The 25915-nt window shown below is 40.8% G+C and overlaps 2 protein-coding genes across 5 annotated transcripts in view; one reads left to right on the top strand and one right to left on the bottom strand.

Moving 5' to 3' along the window:
* GDAP2 (ganglioside induced differentiation associated protein 2) overlaps positions 1–15063 on the bottom strand; it is a 67991-nt gene extending 52928 nt beyond the window's left edge. Inside the window, exons 1-3 of one of the 2 annotated variants that reach the window (XM_058716059.1) lie at positions 14855–15063; positions 6068–6309; positions 4647–4786 (exon numbers count right to left, since the gene is read on the bottom strand). In XM_058716059.1, the coding sequence (XP_058572042.1) occupies positions 4647–4786; positions 6068–6243 (316 nt within the window). In that variant the 5' untranslated portion in view covers positions 6244–6309; positions 14855–15063. Of the gene's footprint in view, positions 1–4646; positions 4787–6067; positions 6310–14559; positions 14754–14854 lie in introns of those variants that run through there. The other variant, XM_058716060.1, reaches the window with a different exon arrangement.
* A 61-nt stretch (positions 15064–15124) lies between these two features.
* Positions 15125–25915, top strand: part of WDR3 (WD repeat domain 3) — a 31720-nt gene continuing 20929 nt past the window's right edge. For 2 of the 3 annotated variants that reach the window (XM_058716058.1, XM_058716055.1), the window contains exons 1-6: positions 15209–15795; positions 17683–17884; positions 18824–19033; positions 21789–21907; positions 24007–24085; positions 24954–25049. In XM_058716058.1, the coding sequence (XP_058572041.1) occupies positions 17714–17884; positions 18824–19033; positions 21789–21907; positions 24007–24085; positions 24954–25049 (675 nt within the window). In that variant the 5' untranslated portion in view covers positions 15209–15795; positions 17683–17713. Of the gene's footprint in view, positions 15185–15208; positions 15796–17682; positions 17885–18823; positions 19034–21788; positions 21908–24006; positions 24086–24953; positions 25050–25915 lie in introns of those variants that run through there. The other variant, XM_058716056.1, reaches the window with a different exon arrangement.

Raw genomic sequence — 25915 nt, 5'->3', positions numbered from 1 at the left:
TATATTAAAAAAAAAATAAAGCAAGTAAGGAAATATGTATTGGGGCAGTTGGTGGAATCAGTCCTGAAGATCTCTGAAGACAGACTACACACACAGAAAAGAATTTTAAGTGTTCAGGATACTCTGGTTTTGGGAATCCCACCTTTTCCTTAATAATTGTTAACCAAAATGCAGAACTCTGGAGACTAGACTCATGCTAATAATAAGCACACCGTTCCCAACCTTCCACTTGTTCTTTCTAGCCCAGATTTCTTCTAACCCAAAGCCTAAATCCTGACATCATTATGAACAGTTAAAACACAACCCTGAAAGTATTTTTAATTCCTACAGAACAAATGCAAATTTCTTGAGTAAGTTCAAGTTCACTCCAGCCGAAACTCTGTCCAGCATGCCTTTTACACCCCTCCGCTAAGGAGCGCTGCTGGTACGATAACCTGAATATCGGAGCAGTAAAGATTAGTTAGGACTTTTCAACTTCACTTACTTCTCTCCAAATGCTAACATCCACAGTAAGAAACACAAAAGTTGTTTTAATCCTTATAGCAAAGACTCCTATTCATAAGAGAACAGAGCAATCAAAAAACTCAGTGCGTGTACTCCCATCCTAGCAAATGTGCACATTAAGTACCAGGTGACAGAACATTTAAGTAGCAAAACTACACAGTGGTCCTGATTGCAGGAGAAAGTATTTTCCTTCTCTTTTGCACATGGAGACGCATAAGCTCTACACTGGAGAATGTTCTGTGTGTGCCTGAGAAAAATTTGCACTCTGGTGCTGTTAGATGGACTGTTCTGGGTATGCCTATTACATTCATTTGACCCCATAGTGTAATTCAGGCCCGCTGTTTCCTTACTAATTTTGTCTGGATGATCCATCCAGTGTTGAAAGTGGTATACTGTGGTCCCTGCTACTGTATGGCTATTTCTCCATTTAGATCTTTTTTTTTTTTAATTTTTTATTTATTTATTTTTTTTTAGTATTTATTTTTGAGACAGAGAGAGACAGAGCATGAACGGGGGAGGGTCAGAGAGAGAGGGAGACACAGAATCCGAAGCAGGCTCCAGGCTCTGAGCTGTCAGCACAGAGCCCGATGTGGGGCTTAAACTCACGGACCGTGAGATCATGACCCGAGCTGAAGTCGGACGCTTAACCGACTGAGCCACCCAGGCGCCCCAACCATTTAGGTCTTTTAATATTTGCCTTAAATATTTAAGAGCTTCTACGTTGGGTGCATACGTATTTACAACTGCTACATCCCTTTGATGAACTGACCCCTTTTTCATCATACAGTGACCTTCTCGGTCTCTTGTGACCAATTCTGACTGAAAGTCTATTTTATCTGGCAGAAGTACAGCCACTCTTGTTCTCTTTTGGTTTCCATTTGCACAGAGTATCTTTTACCATCCCTGCACTTTCAGCCTACACGTATCATTAAAGCTAAAGTGAATCTCTTGTAGACACTATACTGCTGGGTCTTGTTTTTTTATCCACCAACCACTCTGTGTCCTTTGATTGGAGAACTTAGTCCTTTTATGCTTAAAGCAATTGCGGCTAGGCAAGGAATTACTATTGCCATTTTGTTAATTGTTTCCTGAGGTTTTTTTAAGTTCCTCTTTTTCCTCTCTTGCTGTCTTGCTTTGTGATTTATTTTTCTTACTGGTATGCTTTAATTCCTTTATCTTCTGTGTATCTATTAGAGGTTTCTTTTCTTCATGAATATCATGAGGCTTACGTAAAACATCTTATAGATATAACAGTCTATTTTAAGCTGTTAACAAGTTACCCTCCTCTATTATGCTACTGGTGACATAGTCTGATACTGATAGTGTTTTCAATAAAAATAAGACATCATCACTGCTGAGTCTAGTTACTTAACATCCCAGGGAGTTTGTAGTCATTCATCTGCTACTTAAAGGGTGCCTCCACTCCTCTGGGTACAGGCACACAGGGACCAAGGAGACATACAGTTCCTGTCCTCATGGAGGTCAAAGTTTAATGTGAACCCCATCATCATATAAACAATTTATGAAATTACTATTGTCATAAGAGCACAAAAGAAAAGCACCACAGGCTGGGAGCACATATCATGGGGAGATTGGCAAATTCTGAAGTAAATGCAAGGAAGAGAATAAGCAAAGACTTAAGAATTAAGAACTGTAAGAGCAAAGTACATGCAAAATTGAACAAGAGCTAAACGATCAGTTTGGTTCAAGTACGGTAAGGGAGGGAGAAAGGGACATGGAAGGAGCCCAGAGGCAAGTGCCTGAGATCTTGTAAGTCCTTGGACACCAGCTCAAGGAGTTTGTGTTTTAAATGTCACGGGAGGCCACTACACGGTTCAAAGCAGGGAAGCAGTAAGAAGCGATTTACAATTTAAAAAGCAAATGCTTACTGTATGTGGCAAATAGATTTAGGTAAAGAAGAATGAATGTAGGGAGACCAATTGAAAGGGAAGCTCCAGTCAGGGAATGATGGTAAGACAGGCTAGGTTGGAGGCAGTGGTGATAAAGAGACTCAAGATATATTTATGGCTTGATGACAGCCTTTATGTGGGGGATAATGAGGAGAAAGCGTTAACCCTAAAGTTTTCTGCGTGAAAAATGGGAGAGAACGACGATGCCATTTTACTGATAGCAAACACTTTCTTATATAATAAGGGTTGTCAAACTGGGCTTCCCCATCCTGAATTTGGAGAATTCAGGTTTTAAACTTACTGCAAGACGTTTATATTCACCCCTGTCAGTGTTTTCATTTTTTGGCTCATGGTTCCAGTCGGCTCAGAATATTTAAAACTCTTTGGTCATCCAACACCTCCTATTAACTCCTCTCAACTTTCTATCATCTACAAATTTGGGGAGTCATGCTTTGCAATCATTTATGAAGCTGTTACTGAAAATGTAAAAAGGGGAGAGGATTAAGTATCCAGCCTGCAGTGCATCATTAATAATCTTTCCTCAGGTTTGCAGAGACGCATCAAACAACTGGGGCCTGTAACTAACAGCAGCAGTAACACTAAACACTAGAATGTACTTTGAACTTAATGTCTATTATTTCATTTACTTTTCATGATACTGTTTCTATCCCCAAATACTCGCTGAGCTCTTGTGATGTGTCAGGAACTGAGGTAGAGACTATCATCACCATGCCACTTTACAGAGTAGGAAACTCAGGCTCAGCAGTGAAGTGACCGGTTTTACACTACACTAGTTAGCGAAGGGCAGTTACAACATGAACTCCTGCTTAGAGACTCTCAGACACATGCTGTCAAATACTGAGGTTTCATTTGTATGCTTACATTAAATTTGATTACCTTCTTTCTCTTACCCTTCCGTCTAGCTCTAAGGTGTGAGAACACACACACACACACAGCCCGTAAGGAATTTTTCCAGACCAGCTTCTTTATTACCTTTATCAAAGAACTTGTCAGTATTATCTCTACTGCATTTTCTAATTTCTACATGTTCTTCCCAGTATCATGTTTTCAGTTTAATTGAGGGCTTTTTTCCTCCTTCAGCTATCATATAGTTCAGTTTCTTGATCAGATAATGTAATTCTTCTCTCTCTATCCTCTCTTTCATGGAATCAGCATTATTAACCATTCCTCTTCAAATTCTAATATTCTTATTAGGTTAGAAACCAGTTTTCACTGATAAATGGTAGAGATCAAAAAAACTCAAGATTTTATACAGGTGATATCTGTTATTTACATTTTAAGAACCATTGCTGTATTTCCTAAATACCTTTTATAAAATGGGCTGACTGAATTTCACAATATTCTATTTGGGCTCAAATAATAGTAACTTGGCTTGCCAGGTTGGTAATTGAAGAAAATGAATGCAAATAAGGTAAACAAGATCCTGAACTAATGGAACTCTTCCCTGTCTCCATTTCCAATGAAATATCCTAAGAAGGTTCTGGTTAAAAAAAAAAAAAAAAGCAAGTGCAAAAGTAATCGAGAATATATTTGTCCTTACAATGCATTTTGGTTTTATCACTAAGTCAACTTCATTTCCAAAGTGCAACATTTACTCTCCTTTGAGGTATATGAAAAATTCTCTATCAATATCAAATAATGATAGAATTTTTCAGTTTAGAGAAAGGATAGTTGTTTTACAAGGCTTATTTGTGCAAGAAAATGTACAGCCAAGAAAATGCTACCAAAGACTTAACTGGCTATAGTAACTAGCATTTTAAAAAATTTTTTTTTTTTCAACGTTTTTTATTTATTTTTGGGACAGAGAGAGACAGAGCATGAACGGGGGAGGGGCAGAGAGAGAGGGAGACACAGAATCGGAAACAGGCTCCAGGGTCCAAGCCATCAGCCCAGAGCCTGACGCGGGGCTCGAACTCACGGACCGCGAGATCGTGACCTGGCTGAAGTCGGACGCTTAACCGACTGCGCCACCCAGGCGCCCCAGTAACTAGCATTTTTAAATTCAAGAACATGACAGAGGAGTTTTACTGAGAGTAAAGTCTCAGTGTTCAGTTTCTAACACAATGTGGGGCTTTCAAAAGCTGTTTTTATGTAGTTTAAACAAAAACAAAACAGCTGCATCTACTTAGTATTCTCACTAAATGCAAAACATGCTTCTTTAAATATCAAAAATGTGTCCTAACAATAACATACCTAGGAAAACTCACTCACCCTTAAGTTTCTGGAGGTCCTCCTTCAAATCGGGTCCTGCGAGCATGAAGATACTCTCTGACACAGGGTTCTTATCTGTAAGACTTTCATTGCTGGTATTCACAATGGCCGTACAGTTCAGTAATGCCACGTCTCCTTTCCTGAGGAAACGATGAACAAAGAACAAACGTGGGGAAGAGGAGGGAGATAAAAAAGCTAACTGCTAATTATTTCAAAACGTTCTATCCTCACTCCCCTTACAACACTGGTTTTGCTAGCTCACAAGCTTAAGCAACAGTAGAAAAGGAGTTCCGGACTCAGGAAGACTAATCTGGCATCTTAGATCTTCAATGCAAACGCTGCAAAGCCGCTACCCACAGAATCGTGTTCTTTCTCTCCTTCTTCTGTATTGCTTTCATTGCAACAGAGTGCTTATAGAGCTGAAAGTGGTTGGTTTCGAGAGTTTACCACAGCAGCATTATTCCTAATAGGCAAAAAGTAGAAAGAACCCAAATGTCTAACAACTAATGAACTGATAACACCGACAAATGGCATAGGTATATCCATACAGTGGAATATTATCTGGCCATAGAAAGGAATGAAGTACTGATTCGCACTACCACATGGATGAATCTTTAAAACATACCAAGTCACAACTGACTCCATTTACATGAGATGTCCCCAGTATACAAATCTATACACAGAGAAAGTAGATTAGTGGTTGGCTGCAGCCGAGAGATGGGGAGGCAGGGAATGACTGCTAACGGGTAGAGGACTTTGGGGTGATGAAAATATTCTAAATTGACTGTGGTGATGGTTACACAACTTTGTGAATACACTAAGCACCACTGACTTCTACAATTTAAACTGATAAACTGTATGAGATATGAATTATATCTCAATAAAGCTTTTTTTTTAAAGAAGAAAGGCACTACTACTAACAGACGCAACACAGATGAACTTTCAAATGATCACGCTGAACGAAGGTGGCCGGATGAAAAAAAGAGTACGTGATTCCATTTACATAAAACTTTGGAAAATGCAAATTGATCTATAGTGACAGAAAGATTAATGGGATGTGGAGTCAGGGGGAGCATGAAGGAGGGATTATGCAAGGACACAAAACACACTTTTGGGGGTGATAAATGTATTAAGTTGGCTGTGGTGATCGGAATGGGAGAGCAGGCTCACGGATATACACATGTCAAAGTGTACCAAACTGTACACTTTAAGAATGCGCAGCTTATTGTATGTAAATTATACCTCAATAAAACTGTGTAAGTATGCGCAAAAGGATACGTTAACAGAGCTAGGGCTCACAAAAAAGTTTAGAAGAAGTTATGAGAATAAAGGAGTTTAGAAGAAACAATGAGAAAAAAATAATTTAGAAAAAAATTATGAGAGTATTATCATATTTTGATATGATTTAGTCAAAGAATTACCAAAGAATCACTTTCCCGCTGATATCCTTGTTGTAAAGAAAAGGTGATCTAACAGTATTTTCTTGCAATGTTTCAGCTGCAGTATCGGAAGTATTTAATTCATCTTCACATGAGTCGCCCCAGCTGGGTAGCGTATCCACATCCACAAACTGGGAAGGGGCACCCAAGGGATCCATGGAATGGGAACTTCAGCTGGTCTTCCCCAAATTTCTCAGCAATTCAATATTCACTGGAGACTTCAGCTTAAAAGAAAAGAAAGAACCATTTTAATACAAGTACAGATACTACTTTACTTCCATTAGATCAAAAAACAAATCTCTACTGTGAAATGCTCTAATAGTATATTGTGTGATTAGTCACTTAAACACTCCATAAAAATCAATATACAACAAAGAATTGCTATAGTTTCTCTAAAGAAGAAAGGGGGATTATTGAAGCACAAATTCTTTTCAAAGAATTATAGTCATTAAAATAATCACATGATCCACCAGTTCTACTTTCTAGAAACACAGGACAATTCATTCAGCATTCACTGAGTGTCTGCTATGGGGGTCGGGGGTGGTACTAGGTGCTGCAAGAGATACAAAGATAAATAATATGCACAATTTAAAGAGTTCAGTGGAATGATGATATGGAGATAAGATCTTACTCAATGATAATTGAGTAAGACAAAAGGAAAAGCGGGGAGGTTCCTGCAATCAAGTACAAAAGTTTGAACTTAGTAGAGAAGCAGACGGAGAAGAAGGCGTGGATTTGAGAGGCAATATACATACAAAGGAAGAATTAACAGGACTGGACAATTTACAAGATATGGCAGGAGACAATGATGTGGTAGGAAGATGGCTGTACAGAAACGTAGAAATTAGAAGAGGGTGATAGGAAGACGCACGGTATCAAGTACTACAGAGAGGCCATGGGAAATTCAGCATGAGTAGAGGATATTTAATTTGCCAAGAAGCCAGACAGCTGTTGCAGTAAAATGCAGATTCATTCATCCAATAAATCTCTATGAGCATCTGTCATGGGTCAGGTATTGTTCGAGGCACGGGGGATGCACGGGTGAATAAGACAGCAAGTCCATGCACTTACTGAGCTTATGCTTCCTGGAGGGGAAATGATAAACAGTAACCAAACAGGCAAGCAGATATCTAAAGAATGACTGAGGGCAATAAGTATTACAAGAGAAAAGGGGATATCTGAGTAGAGAGCTAAATAAAGTGAGAAAGCAGGCAACGTGAAGCCCTGCAGTGTTTCAGGCAGAGGAAATAGCAAGAGTAAAGGCCCAGAGGGCAGGAAGGAGCTTGGTGTATCCCAGGAAGGGTGAGGAGGCCGATGTGGATACAGTAGAATAAGCTAGGTAATGAGTGGTGGGTGACTGAGGTTGGTGAGAGATGGAAAGGCTGGATGATGCAGTTTGTAAGCCCCGATGAGAAGGTTCGGTCTTATTGTAAACAGGAGGGGAAGCTGTTAGAGGATCTTGACAGAGGTAATGACTTAATATAAACAACACCTGGTAAGATTACTCTAGCTACCGTGAAATGGAGTGAGGGCGAGAGTAAAACCAGAGACCAGTAGAAAACTGCTGCAGGGATCTAGGTGACATGGTGAAGAAGGTGGTGAGAAACGGTTGGATTTGGAAGGTATTTTGAAGGTAGAGGCAACGAGACTTGCTAAATGGCTGTGAAGGATGAGGGAAAAGAATCAAAGGTAATTCCTAGATTTCTTGCTCGAGCAACTGAGTAGATGCTAATGCTATTTACAGAGAAGAAGGCTGGAGTAGGTTGTGCAGTGGAGTGATAATCACGGTCATCTTCCCTCATATGTTTTTGCACGTGTTAAGTTTGAGATGCTCCTCATATGGCCAAGTATTGAAGTCAGACATGCAATTGGCTGTAAGAGGCTAGAGCTCAGAGAAGAGGTCGGGCTACAGATATAAATCTGGAAGACTCAGCGTGTGGGTGGCATTTAAGGCTATGGGAACCGGACATGATTACCAAAAGAGACCATAAAATGCAGAAAAGAGATCCAAGGACTGAGTCCTCAGGCAAAACTTACAGGTTGGAAAGAGGACAAGTCAAAAAGAAAAAAAAAATGATAAAGAGGAATAAAAGGATAGGGAGGAACACCAGGAAATAGCCTAAAAGCCTAAAAGCCAGGTGAAGAAAGCATTTTAAGGAGTGTTTGAGAAGATCAGCTAAGGGAAGTGCTACTGAAATGCCAAGTCACAGGGCCAAGAACTGATTAGTGTGTTTGGTAAGTTAGAGATCACTGTCACCACTGAGCAGGCAGATGATCAGCTGGGCTGTGAACTTCTTGTTAGAGTTTTCTGTGTGACCTTAAGGTTTGTTGTTAGAGAAGGAGAACAAACATGCCTTTCTTCATCTAATTCCTTGGTGTTTCTTGCTGAGAAATGTGAGATACTAAATGGAGCGAACCATGGATTAGGCACAATATGTTAGCTCCTGCGCCAGCACTGTGGCGTGGGAAGTGTGATCGTTTATGTAACAATTTCAGAAAGGCCTTATAGATGATACCATGATAAAACTATGTAAGAGGGTTATTCTTATTCGATATAAAATACACCTTTGAAATTATTTTGAAATAAATTAATTTTGGGGCACCTGGGTGGCGCAGTCGGTAAAGCGTCCGACTTCAGCCAGGTCACGATCTCGCGGTCCGTGGGTTCGAGCCCCGCGTCAGGCTCTGGGCTGATGGCTCGGAGCCTGGAGCCTGTTTCCGATTCTGTGTCTCCCTCTCTCTGCCCCTCCCCCGTTCATGCTCTGTCTCTCTCTGTCCCAAAAATAAAATAAAAAACGTTAAAAAAAAAAAAATTTAAAAGAAGTCAGTGTTTAATCCATCCAATTGGCCTTTGAAACTGGAGGCAATCACAAGATCTGTTGATCTGTTAACAAGTATGCAAACCTGAGCTGGACAAGCTGAAGAGAGCACAAATAGAGACATTTATTTTCCACAGTTGAACTGCCTGGAGCTCAATGGAATGACATTTTGCAGAAATTCATACTTAAAAAAAATTATTCACAGATTTCTGAAGACAATGACTCATGCTGAAACTTAGCTATAACATAAAAAAGTCCATTAAACACAGAGTTAGTGTTCATTTTGCAAACTCGAGTGCCAACTTTCAGAACAAAATTACTTATTTTTTTATTAAAAAAAATTTTTTTTAACATTTATTAATTTTTGAGACAGAGAGAAACAGAGCATGAGCAGGGGAGGGTCAGAGAGAGAGAGGGAGACACAGAATCCGAAACAGGCTCCAGACTGAGCTGTCAGCCTCGGGGCTCAGCAGGCTCAGCCTGCGGGGCTCGAACTCACGGACCGCGAGATCATGACCTGAGCCGAAGTCGGACGCCCAAACGACTGAGCCAGCCAGGTGTCCTCAAAATTACTTCTTTAAAATAACTTTTCTAACTCTAATATCCACTTATAGAACATTTGGAGGGGGGAAGTAACAGGGGAAAAACTCCCCAATTTTTATGTAGTTCCTATCTTTTTCTATGATAGGTGAAATCATAATGTATGTACAATTTTGAATCTGGCTTCTTCAGTGTTTTAAGATAGATCCTTCCACGTGCAATTACACTGTGAGGGAGAGGCAGGGTGGTACAAAGTAAAAGCTTAGGCTCTGTTATCAGCAGGCCTGAGTTTAGGTCTAGGACATAACAGTTGGGTCATCCTTAACTGCAAGCCAGGTTTCCTTATTTTGAAAATAAGAGTCATCTACTTACAGGGTTATTTTGAGGATTACACAATATAATCTGGCACAAAGCAAGGTACGATGAAAAGTTACCTGTTACAACTTTCTCAGAGCCAAGGTGAAAGTCACCTGCACCACTGCTGAGATAAAGTTATGGCTCCACGCGTGGCAAAGACCAAAACACTTGCTGTCAAAGACAGTACCAAATAAACCAAACCAACTGCTGAATTAAGATACACTTATTTATCTCAATGTCTGCCTTTGTAATGATTTGTTAACCCCTAAAACCCAGATCAACCCAACATCTTTTTTCTCTCATTCTAGTCTTATGCTATTAGAAAAACAATCAGTATCCTGTCTGCTGCCAAGACAAATGCATGTTTTCCGAGGCCCTCCATCAACACTATTAGGAAATACTAGGAAACTGTGTTAGTAATTCTTGGGTGACTCTATACTACACCATATAGCATTTGCGGTGGACATCCTCTAAGATGTCCTTCAATGATGCCGATTCCTGATATCAATGCCCCGGTACAGCTGCCTCTGACAATGAACAGGGCTGGCCTATATACCAACCAATAGATTCTGCAGAAATGATAGTATATGACTTTGAAGGATGAGTCATAAAAGGTATTGTGGTCTCTTGGAGTGCTTGCTCTGAGAAGTTAGCTCCTACGATGTGGGACACTCAAGAAGCCCATGAGAAGGTCCCCATGGGAAGTACCTGAGAGTTCCTGCCAACAACCAGCATTGATGCCCAGGCAGGTGAAGGAATCCCCTTGGATCCTCCAGCCTCAGTTGGGCTTCAAATGACTTCAGCCCCAGCTGACATCCTGACTGCAACCTCATGAGAAATGCTCATGAACCAGAACCACACAACTAAGCTGCTACTGAATTCTGAATTCCTGGCCCATAGAAGTTATAAGACAATAAATACTTATTTGCCTACTATGTCCCAGGCATTCAATTACTTATGTATTGTTAGATGCTGAGATTCTACTGGCAGAGGGAGACTCACAAAAATCACACAAATATATAATCACAGAAACAAATATACTGCATAGCTGAAATTTGTGAGAAGTGTTCTGTAAAGAAGAACAAGGTGGAAAGCTAACTTAGATTGGAGAGAATGTCTCTTCCAGGACGTGACAGTGGAGACCAAAAGTAGACAGGTTTTACAGAGGTGAGGATACATCTGGGAGCTGCACTCTTAAGCCGGCCCAACTGCCTTCAAATAATGCATTTTACTCCACTTTACCAGCTCTCCTCTAAGTGAAAAGGTAATAACTCTTCCTTCATAATATCTGATCTCTCCTTCCCCTCTGTCCTCCTATTCTTAAAAAAAAAAAAAAAAAAAAAAAAAGTCCTTCCCTATTTCTTCTTCAGATGCCAGCTAAATGCCTCATTCTATGACCTAACTTCATAAACATAATCTGTTTTGGAGATCTATTTCCTTTTCTTCCATTAATTCAACCTACTGCAGTTTTCTTGGCACCTCTGGTAACAATGCTAAAATTGCTCTTTCAAGGTCTAACAATGACTGCCCAAATGTTAAATCCAGGAGCTAATCAAATTTTAGTTGCATTAACTATTGGTCATTCTTTCCCTGAAACTCTACTATCCTCTTTGACAGTACACTAGTGGGTGGTTGGCTTGAATCTCCAATCACATCTTATCCATATAATTTGTTGGACCTCCTTCCCAGATCTTAAAAGTCATTGTGCCCCTTAAGACATTGGGTGCTAAATGAGCAGTAAACATGCTTCAGAGCTCTCAAAGTTGAATGGCATTCTATAGAAAGTGTCATAGCATTTAACAAATAATAAATTCTTTTTCACCTCCATCTCTAGACAGAAATTGGTATTTCTCATCAAAAAGAGATTTAAATCTCCCCTTTTCTCCAACACACACACCTTGGCAATAAAGCAAATGGAGCAGCAAAGCCAAGCTAGGCAGGAAAATTTGATCCTTGATACTTAAGGAATATGGGTTCTTAACATTTTTCGTGTCACAGACCCTTTTGGGAATCACATAAAAAGATCAAGACCTTTTCACCACCCAAAATGTGAGTACATGAGCTGATATAAGGAAAGATTTGCAAATAAATTTGAGAAGGTTCCCAGAGTCTGATTAAGAATCCCAATGACAGAACACAGAGTGCTCAGGTGAGGGAGGAGGGAAAGGCAACACAGTGCTATGTAGTTAAAGCCAAATTTTGGTTAACATTAAGGAGCAAGACCTTCCAGTGAATTCAGTTAATCAGTTCTGTACTTTGCGCAGGTTCATAAGTAAACACTAAACCTTAGTCTAAAAGGCTCCTGAGGCAAGACTTCTATGTCCCAGGATCAAAAAGTCTACAGGAGACAAACAGAAGATTCTAGAATAGATCATATCTATTTCCTTAGCCATACTATCTTAAGGTTACCTTCAATATCTTCATGAATGATGACCTAAAGATAAATCCTTTACGATTCAAATGCATAGTGAGAATAAACAATTCTCATTACCCCGTGGCATGTCTATTTCCTCAAATATTGTCAATGTTTAGGTTAAGTCCTCATTTGTTTTTAAACAAATCTGCAATCCTTCAGTTTAAGAAGTGCTCTAAATAAAGCTTTATATGAATAATTGTATTGGCTAGAGGGATTAGATTTTTATTGTTCAAGACTAGGTAGGGTCAGGCAGAATAGCCTAGATCACTGTCTCAAGATAACCTGGTTTTTGTCTGGATAAAAAGAAAATGGTATCATTTAAAAGAGAAAAACAAGAACTTTAAATCTGTTTGCTTTTTTTTTTTTTTAAATGTTTACATTGTTTGGACAGGCCTGGGTAAACGTACATAGAGAGCTGGTCCATGCTTTTGACCTCCATTAATCACCAGCTCTCTTTTCACTGTGCAAACACAGCAAAACAAATTACAGATTTACCCTTCCTTATGCCTTGTATTTCGGTATTTAAAACTTCAGGGCACATTAGATATTCATCTAGAGTACCTTCATCCCAACACCAAATCTATCATATTTACGAATTATTCTATGCAAATAGAAATAACTTTATTTTTAAGTTACTTAGGTGGAACAACAAACCAAGGCAATAAAGATATGTCAACAATAAATACAGTTTAACAAATATTTCTAAGTGGTATCAATGGCCCAGGTCAAATTTAACATTATCATTCAAAACCACCGAAAGCACATGCTCCAATGGTGAGTTCATAGTACCACCTTCATATTAAAAGAACTTCATTTAACTAGGGGCGCCTGGAAGACTCAGTTGGTTAAGTGTCAGACTTGGCTCAGGTCATGATATAATGGTTTGTGAGTTCGAGCCCCACATTCGTGTCTGTACTGACAGCTGGGAGCCTGGAGGCTGCTTCAGTTTCTGCATCTCCCTCCCTCTCTCTGGTCTTGCCCACTTACACTCTGGGTCTCTCTCTCTCAAAAATAAATGAACATTAAAACATTTTTAAAAATAAAGAACTTTACTAAGTTTTAATTATTAGTATTAAGACAATTAATACAAATTGGACAATGTGAAACTTATGAGAAATTAGGGTTATTCTCTTTAAATACTGTATGAATTGGGAATTTCATAAAATGCATTATCTTGACACTCAATCACAGCTGCTCTTACCCCAACTTTTATTAAAATTATTTTTTCCATTTGTGATTGTCCCTCCACATATTTCATAGAATATTAAGAGAAATTTTAAGTAAAATCATGACTCATTCAAATATAAAAATGAGTAGGTATCCAACATTTTATTTAACTCAAAAGCAAACCAGACAGGTGGTAGATTGAAGGGAATTCCAAAATTGAACATATTGATCAGGAATATTGAAATGAACGTACAGGAAGGCAACTTCCACTGAATCTTTAAGAGGACAAAATCTACATGTCTATAGACAAAAATTATACAGTACTGACATTAGTTATCTAGAGTTCACAGAGTTGTAAAATAGCTTTCTTGGAATAGCTTTCTAGATAGAATCTAGATTATGCAGTTTTCTACTGAAGGACACATTTTTTTCTAATTATATAATGCATATCACCTATAGGAGATTTTAACTATACACACCCACCTAAATGCTCCTTTCCCCATAACATTTACTGAAATAATAGTTTGTTGCCACAATTTCCTCCTTTCTCATTCATCCAAGCCACAGTAATCTTGTTTCAAAACACCTACAGTGCTACATCTATCTATTGACTCAATCGCTACTATTGCAATTTTCTTGAATATGGAAGACCAGCTGCATATGTGTTAAGAACTCCAGGAACGTCTGAAGATAATCAGATAATTTAGATAAATGTCTCATTTCTAGGTTGACTGCAGACATCTTGTTAAATAAGCAAAGGCAAAGGCTTATTTCCATCGTAGAGCTTTTTGTTAGCTTTAATTTTCCACAACTACACACATCAGAACTCATTTCTGAACATTTCTGTGCAGCCCAAGAATAGAAGCGGACAGAGCTGCAAGACAGAAAGCCTAATTTCCACTTGGTGACAGAGTACCTAAACCTCGATTACCACGCAAGGAGGAGTCAGCACTGGTCACTTCCCCCTCAAGCGGCCAGGGAGCGGAAACACAAAGCCAGACCAATGTCACTCCAGGCACTGCGGGGATCCAGACAACTCAGCATCCTGGGCTCGGCGCCTATCCAGCCCTGACTCGACCTGCTCTCGGTTTGTGGAACGCCCCGTCCACACGCGCGGCAACATACACTTGACCGTGGGGCTGTAACCTGCAGGGGTCCCAGCCGCCCTATCTCACCTGCATCCAGGGCGCGTGCCTCCCCAGTGACTGCAGCACCACTGGCCCTGGTACCCAGGTCTGCCTACCCTGTCTTCTTGTCGATAAGTCGTCCCCGACAGTGCTGCGGGCCAGAAGAGCCCGACCAACTGCTGGGGAAGAAGTGGCAGGCTCATTCTCCCAGAGGGCGGACAGCACTAACCCTCTCCGTCCGCACCCCCAGCCGGGGCCGAGTCCGAGAGCCTCCAGCCGCGCCCCCCGCCCGCTCCGCCCCGCTTTCCCCCCCCCCGGCTCCGGTCTAGGTCCCGCCTCTCACCGCACTCCGGCGGTCCCATCCGGGCGGCAGCGGGGCGGGTTAAGCTCCTCGCAGAAAGCGGCCGAGCGGCATCCCCAGACACCCCTGGCCAGGAGCTCGGCGATCAGGTGAGGCAAAGTCCCAGGAGGCTGGAGTGACCAGCTGGAAGAGCTTTGAGTGGCGAACACGGCTTCCGCTACCGGCCGGCCCTCACCAACCACAGCCCACACGTACGTCATTTCCTCCTCGAAGGCAAAAGGAATGCCGGGCGGAAGTGGGTCGCGGAGCGGACCCGGAAGGGGTGGGTACTGTGGGCGGGTCCAAGCGGCCCGGATCCTCGTGGAGGCCCAGGTGGGTAAGGTGGGGGCCAGGCGTTCCAACCCCGTTCCTCGCGGTCCTGGCTGAGGCCTTCGGGGCACCAGCCCCAGATGAGGCGGGGGCGTTTGCGGCCGGTTGCTAGGGTGGAGGGGAACCTGAGCGACTGCGAACCTACCGACGTCCCCGGAGGCCACCTGCAATCGCCCGGGGCTGGCGCCTGCGGTAGCAGAGGTGCCGCGCTTCCAGGGGCTCTCCAGAGGATGCTCAGGCAGCATGATCCGTGTGGGAAGCCCCCTCGCTCAGTCCTGACTGAAGACTTGGGTTAGGGACGTCTGACAAGTCTGTCGCAACGTCCCAGCCCTTCAGTGCATCATAGCAGCAACGTATTTTGGGGATCTGCGGCTATACCTGGAAACAGGGATGGTAGGGGTGCGGGGGAAGGTTAGGTCATGACCTCTCTCTAAAAGGCGTCGAGATCTGTGCACGTGAGACACAAATGACCAGTGCCAAGTTGTATGGAAGGTAGTTTGAATACGGAGGCAATTGAAAAGGCTGCGAGGATTGGTCTAGCCTCGGAGGAAGTGGGCCTCAGAGAATAACACCGGTTTAAAAAAACAGGTCGTGGACAATGCACGTTTTTCTAGGTGAGAGGAACAACGTGAAGAAAGCAAGGTGGCAGGACAAGGAAGGAAACCAACTAACCTGATAGGAACCCAGTGGCAAAGAGCTGGAACAGAAAGTATCTTACATCCCTTTGCTTAGTTTCCTTGTCCGTAAAATGGGGGTAAGAATAGTACCGACTTTGAAGGTTATTGTGAAGAATTTTTTATAGGTATATTTACAATACTTTAGATGCTTTTCTAAATGCCTTACGCGTATTAACCCTTTTAATTCACTCAGTTGCTATTTGTCATTAAACAACCACATATGTTTACTCAGGTGTATTCATTTAATACATCGCTATTTATAAGTGCCCTTTAAGTCTTGGCTGCTATAATAATATTTTTTTATTAATGAGCCAAAGGTTGCTACAAGGTTTTGAGCCTGAATGGCTGGGAGGGTTGTGTGTCTTAGAAAAAGGAACAAATGAGGGGTTCAGGAAGCAAGGTAGGTTTGGTTTTACATATGTTCAAGGAGATGCTGCAAGGTCTTTGAATGGGAATATTTCATAAGTTTTTGGAACTCTGTTATTTGTATTCACATATATGGACAGGAATAGAGATATAGGTGTCCCTGGGCCCAGGCATCCTATATGAAGTCTCCAAGGAAAATACTGTGGAAAGAATTGGTAGATGGCCAAAGACTACCAAGAGGACCAATTCTAGTTAAGGGGCTGGAGAAATAAGAGGAATTGGGGAAGAATTGATCAAATGGCATGGGCTAACAGCATTATCACATTGTTAATAATTCTTTTCTTGATTTTTAACTGGCTTTTGTTGGTTCTTAGGTGAGGAAAAATGAGGCCGCTAAGTGATTACTAAAAGAAAATATTAAAGAGAGCTGGCATTGATTATTTTTCTGTTAAGTTAGGCTGAAGGAGAGTGTAATCAGAAATAGTTTCTGTAGAGTTAAACCAAATGTAGAAACCAGCAACAAAACGCAGGTCCCAGAAAAAGGGTGTAATTTCTGTTTGGTGTTGTATTTTTTAAGATGCATAGGTGTTTGGGGCACTTTTCACTTTGTGTCAAGACCAGAGAAGCTTGGCTTATCTTCTTCACTTGTATCTTTTGTCAATAACCAGTGTTTCAGGGGCACCTGGGTGGCTCAGTCGGTTGGGCGTCCATCTTTGGCTCGGGACATGGTCTCACAGTTCATGGGTTCGAGCCCCACGTTGGGCTCTCTGCTGACGTATCAGAGCCTGGAGCCTGCTTTGGATTCTGTGTTTCCCTCTGTCTGTCCCCTGCTCTCTCGGTGTCTTTGTCTCTCAAAAATAAATAAACATTAAAAAATTAAAAAAAACAAACAAACAGAAATCGGCCCTGGGAGGTAAGGTGAATGTGGCTCTCAGCAATCTGTTTTCATAAGACCTCTCGTGATTTGGATATGTACCTGAGTTTGAGAACCACTATGCTAGAGGATAATGTGCCATGAAGTTAAGGATTTTCTTTTACTCAACATCATATCTCTAGTATCTAGTATCTAAAATAGCACTTCTCCAGGTAGTAGGATTATAGTAATTGTTTACTGTGAATATATTCAGACTCTGTCCATCTCAGTGTAAAAACTTTGATGGCGGTTGAATGAACAGAAGTGAATTGTTGAGCTGCCTTGAGGCCATATGTCGGTTATTTGTGAGGTGGGCACGACGAGATGACCAATTTGAAACTTGAGGAATGAGGGCTTACACGTGAGTCAACAGCACATAAAAAAATGAAGATGTCCAGGTATTATGTGAATGATTTATTCAGAGTAAATAAAAGCGAAGAAGCCACAAGTTACATGCTTTAACCACACAATAAACAGTTGGTGTTTGCTGGCCTCACAGAACCCAGACACCCAAGGAACTGAATTTTCTTTGTTTGCGTGCACAGCTGCCTCACTTGTGGAACCAGACATTACGACATGGGGCTCACGAAGCAGTATCTACGCTATGTTGCCAGTGCAGTCTTTGGCCTTATTGGCAGCCAAAAAGGTAATATTGTCTTTGTAACGCTTCGTGGTGAAAAAGGACGCTATGTGGCAGTACCAGCCTGCGAACATGTGTTCATCTGGGACTTAAGGAAAGGAGAGAAGGTAAGCCAGAAATCAATGAGGTTGATAACTGATTTATACATATTTGAGGATGGGGAGGCAGAAGTGGGAGATTTTTGTATGTGTGTGCCCCTGGAAGAGAAGTCTTTCTTTGGGCCTAGGTAGCAAGTAACAGGTTCTATTATGTTCTTCTGCATTAAATTCTGAAAACCACACCAAACAGCAGTTTACCTCTTAGGTATCTATTTGTAGTATTTCCAGGTTAAGTAGTTGTCATTATTCCTGACATGTTTGGTTTTCTCTACCAGTTCTTTATTTTTCAGGTTCTTCTACTTGGCCTCACAACCAGTTATAAAATATTAGCCATTTAAAAGGAATATTACTCAGCTATGTTGATCGAGTCTTTTTCTCACTTCTACAGATGAGGCCCAAGGTTGTTAAACTAGGTTTTGATACTTTGTGACTGAGTTCCCTAAACCTACCACTTCTGCCAAACCAAATTGAGGCGTTTTGATTTTGTCCACTTACTATGTGACTCCCAAGAGGTTAATACTTTGATGCTTGTTGCCACCCAGAGTTTCTTGGGGATAAACCATACAGCACACTATTGGCACACAGATTGACTTCTTTAAGATGGGGCTCAGTTAAAGTGAGGATGTTTTAATAACCCTATATGGAAAGTCATTTGGTGTTAACATAGGATAAGGATTTAGTAATTTATCACTTGGGAAACTTTCGCACATCATTATGCTAATGTAGGGCTTCGGAGAATATAATTTTACCCTTTGTTGAGTGTTTCATTGCCCAGCACAAATAATAATTCCTCTATTAAAGAACTTGAGATGGATTGTAGAATTTTATTATCATTCATAAGAGTGATCTGGAATTATTGACACTCTTAATTTTATTGGCCCTGATTATTCCCACACTTTGATGACGTGTTTAACTCCTGTACATCGTTCATGATTCTTACAATTGCAGATCCTCATCCTTCAGGGACTTAAACAAGAAGTCACTTGCTTGTGTCCCTCCCCAGATGGGCTGCACTTAGCTGTTGGTTATGAGGATGGGTCTATCCGCATCTTCAGTCTCCTGAGTGGGGAAGGAAATGTGACCTTCAATGGACACAAGGCAGCCATCACTTCCCTGAAGTATGATCAGCTAGGAGGCAGACTGGCTTCTGGGTCCAAGGTGAGACTTTGAATCAGGTGCCCAGATTTTGATTTAGTAAAGGACTATAAGGCTTATGTTGAAGCTGGTTGTTCACAAAAACTGATGGGTGAAACAGTGGGTTTTTGGTGTACAGAACAGTATAGATGGTGGAAATAAAGGGAGAAGGATGAGTATGAATTGGGTGGTTCATTTTATTTCCTATCACGTTCTCTGATAAAAGCCTGTTGGTGTTGTTGGTGTTGTTTTTAATCTTTTTAATGTTTATTTTTGAGAGAGAGAGAGAGACAGGACAGAGTGTGAATGGGGGAGGGGCAGCGAGAGAGAGAGAGAGACACAGAATTCGAAGTAGGCTCCAGGCTCTGAGCTGTCAGCACAGAGCCCGACACGGGGCTGGAACTCATAAACCGTGAGATCATAACCTGAGCTGAAGTCGGATGCTTAACCGACTGAGACACCCAGGCGCCCCAAAAGCCTGTTAAATATAGGAGCAAGATGAGGGTGCCCCAGATAACTATTATGTAACATCATTGTGGAAGTGCTACTTAAAACAGTACACTAGGGGAAAAACAGATGAGTCAAGGAGAGACACAGGGGTCATTCTTTGCCATTAAGTCCAATAAAGTCCACAGTCTTCAGTTTAGAAGATGCAATATAAAAGATTGCATTGACAGGGGCGCCTGGGTGGCTCAGTCGGTTAAGCGGCCGACTTCGGCTCAGGTCATGATCTCGCGGTCCGTGAGTTCGAGCCCCGCGTCGGGCTCTGTGCTGACAGCTCGGAGCCTGGAGCCTGCTTCTGTTTCTGTGTCTCCCTGTCTCTGCCCCTCCCCCATTCGCGCTCTGTCTCTCTCTGCCTTTCAAAAATGAATAAATGTTAAAAAAAAAAATTAAAGAAAAAGATTGCATTGACAACAGTAGGTTAAATAACAGAAAAATACTATGAAACCATACTGAAGAATGTAACAGAAGACTTGAATAGAGATACAAACCATGTTGAATGGGAAGACAAAGATGCTAGTTTTTTCCAGTTCACTTATACAGATAAAGCAATTTAAATATCTCACAAGTTTTTGTTTTTTTTTTGAGAACATGACCAAATTATTTAAAGCATGAATGGAAAACAAATGAATCAAAAACACCAGAAATTTGGGAAAGTTGAATAATAAAACAGGGCTTCAGGTTTGTTTGTTTGTTTTCAGAATTAGATTTTTTTAGGAGGTTTCAGATACTAAATGCATTATGAAGTCATAATTTAAAATGTGTTAATCTGGCATCAATACAAAAGTAGGTAGATTATTGCAACCAAATGGGAATCCCAGATTCAAATCCACTCTCATGTTTCTAATTAGTGTATTTTAAAGATAATGTTTCTGGTGTGTATAAAAATGATAAATTACTCACGAAATAGTATAGGCAATTGGCTCAGTATGTAGGGGGAAGTTTTGAATTAAAGCTTTACTTTATGCCATATGCAAAATGAGTCACAGATTAGAAACTTAAATAGTAAAGAGTGATATTTTAAGTACGCTAGAAGATACACTGGAAGTAAGTATCTGCTACTAAGGTAGAAAGGGACTTTAAGCATGTCAGTAAAGAAAGAAATTACAAAGGAAAAGATCAATAGATTTGAATATTTAGATTTAAAGCGTTTGTACATTAAAAAAAAATAGGAAACTTATTGAGAGTAAATCCTGAGTTCTCACAGGGAGAAATTTTTTTTCCTTTTATCTTCTTTGCTTTTTGTTGTATTTGTACGAGAAGATGGGTGTTAGCTGAACCTGTTGCTGTCATGGTGTACATGCACCTCGAGTTTATCCAGTGATGTATGATTGTTATTTCTCAATGAAACTGGAAAAAAAGTTAAAAGACATTGAAAAAGGGGACGTATTTAATATTTTCAGTATAGGAAGGATTAATAGCGTTCATCTCATAATAACTTTACAAACGAGCCAAAGGTAAGACCCTAAGGAGGATGAAAGACGTGACCTAGCAGTTCGAGAGAGGTACAAACGGCCAGCAATCACTGTAGAGCATGTGCAGAATTTCTTGTGAGTATTCAGAAATGCAAATCCAATAAATACTGAGACAGCGTTTTTAACTTCTGAAGTTGGCAGTGGTTTTTGAGAAGCTCATAATATCCAGAGCCAAAGGGATGGGAAAACTGGCCTTGTCATTCATATCCCTGGTGGACCTACAGATTGGTGCAAGTTAAAGAGATCGCCTTGTCGCGATGAATTGCAAACTTGAAAAATAATACCTTTTAACCCAAGAATTTCCCTTTTTAGTATTCTGATCTGAGGTATGTACAAAGATTTCTGTGCAAGAATGTTCATTTCCACATATTTATGATAGAAATTTGGGAACTACCTAAGTGGTTAAAACAAAAAATTTTAAATGGGTTATGGTATATCCTTAGGATTGATTATTATATGATCATTGAAAACGAGAACAGTCTGGAGGGATGTGGAAAAATGGAAATATTTTAAGTGAAAAAAGTTGGGGGGGGGGTTATAAAATGTTACCAATAACATGATCCCAGTTTTCTAGAAATAACCTGGATGTTGGATTGGAACATTATAAAACAGCATACCTGCAACAGTGGTTACATCTGGGTGGTGGAATTAACTGGTGTTTATTCCCTCTGTACTTTTTTGTATGCGTTTCCAGATTTTCTACAGTTTTCTGTTATATCACCTTTGCAGTAAAAATACTACTCCTATTGTTTCTCAAGGCACTGTGGTAAAGAAAATTCTTCTGTATTATCTGATCCCTTTAGGACACAGATACTATCGTATGGGATGTGATCAATGAAAGTGGCCTCTACCGTCTGAAGGGGCACAAGGACGCCGTGACACAAGCATTGTTTCTACGAGAAAAGAATCTACTAGTTACTAGGTAAAGAAATAACAGTTTCGTTTCCAGTTCTTTCCTATGTGAATGCATCAGAGAGGGTTTCAAAGAGGAAACGTGCCTCATTCCTTCCTCATTTCTCTGCACTCTCCTCAGGCTCATGTGCTCGCTTCCTCCTTTGCCCTCTGCATTCCTCTGTCCTTCCCTCTTTTCCCCAGTGGTATCATAGAAGCTATCCAGAGTTGTTTCTAGCGTTTTTAAAGTATCTTTTCTGATTTGTTATTGTTATCCCCTGGCATTAGCTTTTCCGTGTTCCTTAAACCTTGACATGCCTTTCATAGACTGAGCTGTCTGCTTTCTGGATCCCTAGAAAGTCAGGAAAGCAGAATGTGGAGCAGTGGGCTGGTGTAAATACCAAGTGCCTGAATTCCTGCCTGCCTTTTGAGAACAGACATGCTCTACACGTAACCCTTCTGAACGTCTCTTAGGTTGAGCCATTTGAAATTTCCGTTTGTGTAGGTCAAACATGATATCCGCCATTTCGTATGGCTCAACCTTCTATAATAATTATTGGTCCTGAGGAATGGCCACCCAGGGAAGTTTGGGATCCTAAGGTTTGCCAGCAGTAACTAGAAGAACTTTAGTAATGACTCAGAAGCAGTTGTGAAGGAGCACTGAATGGCATACCGTTGGTGGGTTAGTTCCTGTGGGATGGCACGTTGGTGTGTCTTGTTAGATAACACAAGTTCTATGAGAGAACGACTAAGGTTCCACTAGAATTGTACCCTTTATAGCTCAGTGAACAGTTGACCCTTGAACAACAGATTCGAATTGGGCCGGTCCACTTATCCGTGTGTTGTTTCCAATAAATAGAGTACTGTAAATGTGTTTTCTCTTATGATTTCTTAACATTTGCTTTTCTCTAGCTTTGTTGTGAGAATGCATATTACATACAACGTAAGCGTTAAGCAGCTGTTTATGTTATCGGTCAACAGTAGGCTGTATGTGAGTAGTGTTTTGGGGGAGTCAAAGTTGTATGTTGATTTTTGAGTCCACTGGGGTGAGGGAGCCAGTGCCCCCTAGCCCCCTCATTGTACAGGGGTCAACTGTTAAAAAAAAAAAAAAGGAAATAACACAGTGAGGTGGGATTTTATACGAAAGACTTCGTAAATTGGGTTTTTTGTCTTTTGGTTTTTTCCAGTTTGGTCATGAAGGAGAATTATATTGGATTTATATTAGTGAAGAAGCAGGGAAGAGGTGTTTGAGGCAGGAGGAGTAGAGCTCATTGGCAGGGAGACTCAGAAGCCAATTAACGAGAGGTTTTGAAAATGGTGCTGAAGAATTTGATTTTGATTCTATAGAGAACCTGGAGCTGGTGTAAGTTTAAAAAGTTGTGATTATCTGATAGTAGTTTATTGGATGTAATGAAGGAACGGGAACGGACAAAGAGATCAGATGAAAAGCTATGAAAATAATTCAGGCAGTAAAACTGAAATTCAGGCTTGTGTACAGAAATGAATTCGAAGGAGTGAAGGCCTCACAGAGGCGGCATAGAGACCAGCTGGAAGCGGGAGATGGGGGAGCAGAAGAGATCCGAGGTATTTCTGTGTCAGACAGCTGACAGAAGGAAAAGGTTGATGCTGCCATGCTCGAAATGGTGGGCCACAGGTCCATCACACAGGTGATATGTGCCTCATCACTCTGAATTCAAGGTTATTTTTGTGCTCGCAGGTGCAACATTGTATTTTGTACCTAATAGCTACATGGAGTTAGGATTTTTTCCTCCTTAAAAAAAGGAGTAGGGGCGCCTGGGTGGCTCAGTGGGTTGAGCATCCAGCCTTGGCTCAGGTCATGATCTCATGGTCCGTGGGTTCATGCCCCACATCAGGCTCTGTGCTAATAGCTCAGAGCCTGAAGCCTGCTTCGGATTCTGTGTCTCCCTCTCTCTGACCCTCCCCTGTTCATGCTTTGTCTCTCTCTGTCTCAAAAATAAATAAACATTAAAAAAAATTTTTTTTTAAAAAAAGGAGGAGTAGTAGCATTAGACATGTTGCTGTGTGTATTTTTTTGAAGGCAACAAATGAGTCCTTGATGTCCTGTTTACTGATTTTTCCTCATAAAATTTTTCTCGTTTCTTTTTTTAGTGGGAAAGATACCCTGGTGAAATGGTGGGACCTTGACACCCAGCACTGCTTTAAAACAATGGTTGGCCACCGAACTGAGGTACATGTAGGGTCACGGGCCCAGGGAAAGAATGGCAAGGCAGAAAGAAAAGATGGTGTTCTCTCCTGCTTTGTTTTTACTGCTCCCAGTAATCCTTGCATGCTGTCCTGAGAGACAGAGAGGTTGGTGCGGTGGAGGAAGTGCCGGCCGTGGGAGCAGATACAGCTGCTTCGGGATTTAGTAAAGATTGGCCTTGGATAGGTTTTTAACCCACGAATAGGAGTTCATTGCTTCTAAGTAATGTGTCCACCTTTATGATCGTAGGGGGGTTTAATGACACTGTACAGTGCCTGGTCCAGTGACATGTAAACAGCAAATGTGGCCATTTTAAGAGTCACTTGAACATACATATTTTCAGTGAAGAGCAGGGAGTATTTTAGATCGTTGTATCCTCCTCCATGTTTTGTTCTCACCAGGCTTTCAAAAACATACCCGGAATTAATGATGATGAAAAGCAAACTAGATTCTTTGTTGACTCGCAACAATATTGTTCTTAGATGTTTGAGGCTGAAAATTATACAGTAGACATCAATGGGAGTACCTTTTATTTGCAAGGCACTGCTGAAACAAAGAAGTACCAGACTTAAAATCGTCCTTTGAGTGGATTCTAGTTAGATCGATTTGTGCTGAACAGCCATTATGTAAATTTAAGGGTAGGAAATTACAGAGAAACTTCTGTTCTACCACAGACCACTTTTTCTTTCCAAAGGTTAGAATTTCTTTCAGTATTTTGAAAAGGTTACCTAATATTAGCTTTGTAAATTCCAAAGGGATTTCGCTACAGATAGTATACTTAGACTTTTGGAATGCCACATCATATATCCTGGAATGTCTTAAAAATCCTGTTTGATCTTTTTATACCCTGTAGGTGTGGGGGTTGGTTCTCGTGTCAGAAGAAAAGCGACTCATCACTGGGTCTTCCGACAGTGAGCTGAGGGCGTGGGACATAGCCTACCTACAGGAGGTAATTGCTTTTCTGATTATGGGCAGCGCTGTGTTTTAGCAGCCCTGCTAAAGCCCCTGCTTCATGGGCTCATCGAATTTAGAATCAGATGTAATCATTGAGTTCTTCTCATTGTACTAGAAGGAATTCTATCACTGATAACTTCCAACTCCTAAACAGATATTTTTTTTCTTCATTATTAGTGCCATTGCCCTCATTCATTTGAGTTTGAAGAAGGATAATTTTAGGGTTACACCTTCTGGTAATGCTAATCTTTTACTTTGTGGAACTCTTAGCACAAAATTCCTGGACCTTTGGGTGTCCGTGGGTGGACTTAAGAATATGTGTGGCCCTTTCCCCTTGGACAAAAATCTGTGTAAAATTTCCATGTGTTTATAAAAATATATTCTGAGAAGATCTGTTACTTTCTCAGATCTGTAAAGATTTTGTGTGGAAAAAAGTTTATGGACCTCAGATTTAGCTGGAGTTAGGTGTGGAGTGTTGTGTTCAGTAGCTGTTCTGGTGGGTTCTACTGCAGTAGTCTAGGCTGTATCGTTGCTTCTTTAAAGGAGAACATATAACCTCTGTAGGTTTTATTGCCTCTGTCGTTCTCAATTCCAGACTTGAATCTTTCCTCCACAATATGGTGGTAGCTCTTTTACCTAAGAAGGTTTTAAAGTTAATGAAGAGTCAGTCACCGTTGTTTTTTTTTTATCTTAGATTAAGTTAATAACTTATTAGCTATAGTCCATATATTTCAGAAAGTTATTGGAGAGAGGATAGTGAACACTTTTGTTTGCATTTGCTATAGTCAGTTTTTAAAATACTCTAGTAAACGTCCTACCATTGAAGAGGTTTGATCAAAGAGAACCCTAAATGGAAGTTAC

The sequence above is a fragment of the Neofelis nebulosa genome, chromosome 2 (genome assembly GCF_028018385.1).
Source record: "Neofelis nebulosa isolate mNeoNeb1 chromosome 2, mNeoNeb1.pri, whole genome shotgun sequence".
Taxonomy (NCBI): Eukaryota; Metazoa; Chordata; class Mammalia; order Carnivora; family Felidae; genus Neofelis; species Neofelis nebulosa.
The sequence above is the reverse complement of the archived record's forward strand: the minus strand, read 5'-3'. Positions and strand labels throughout refer to the sequence as shown.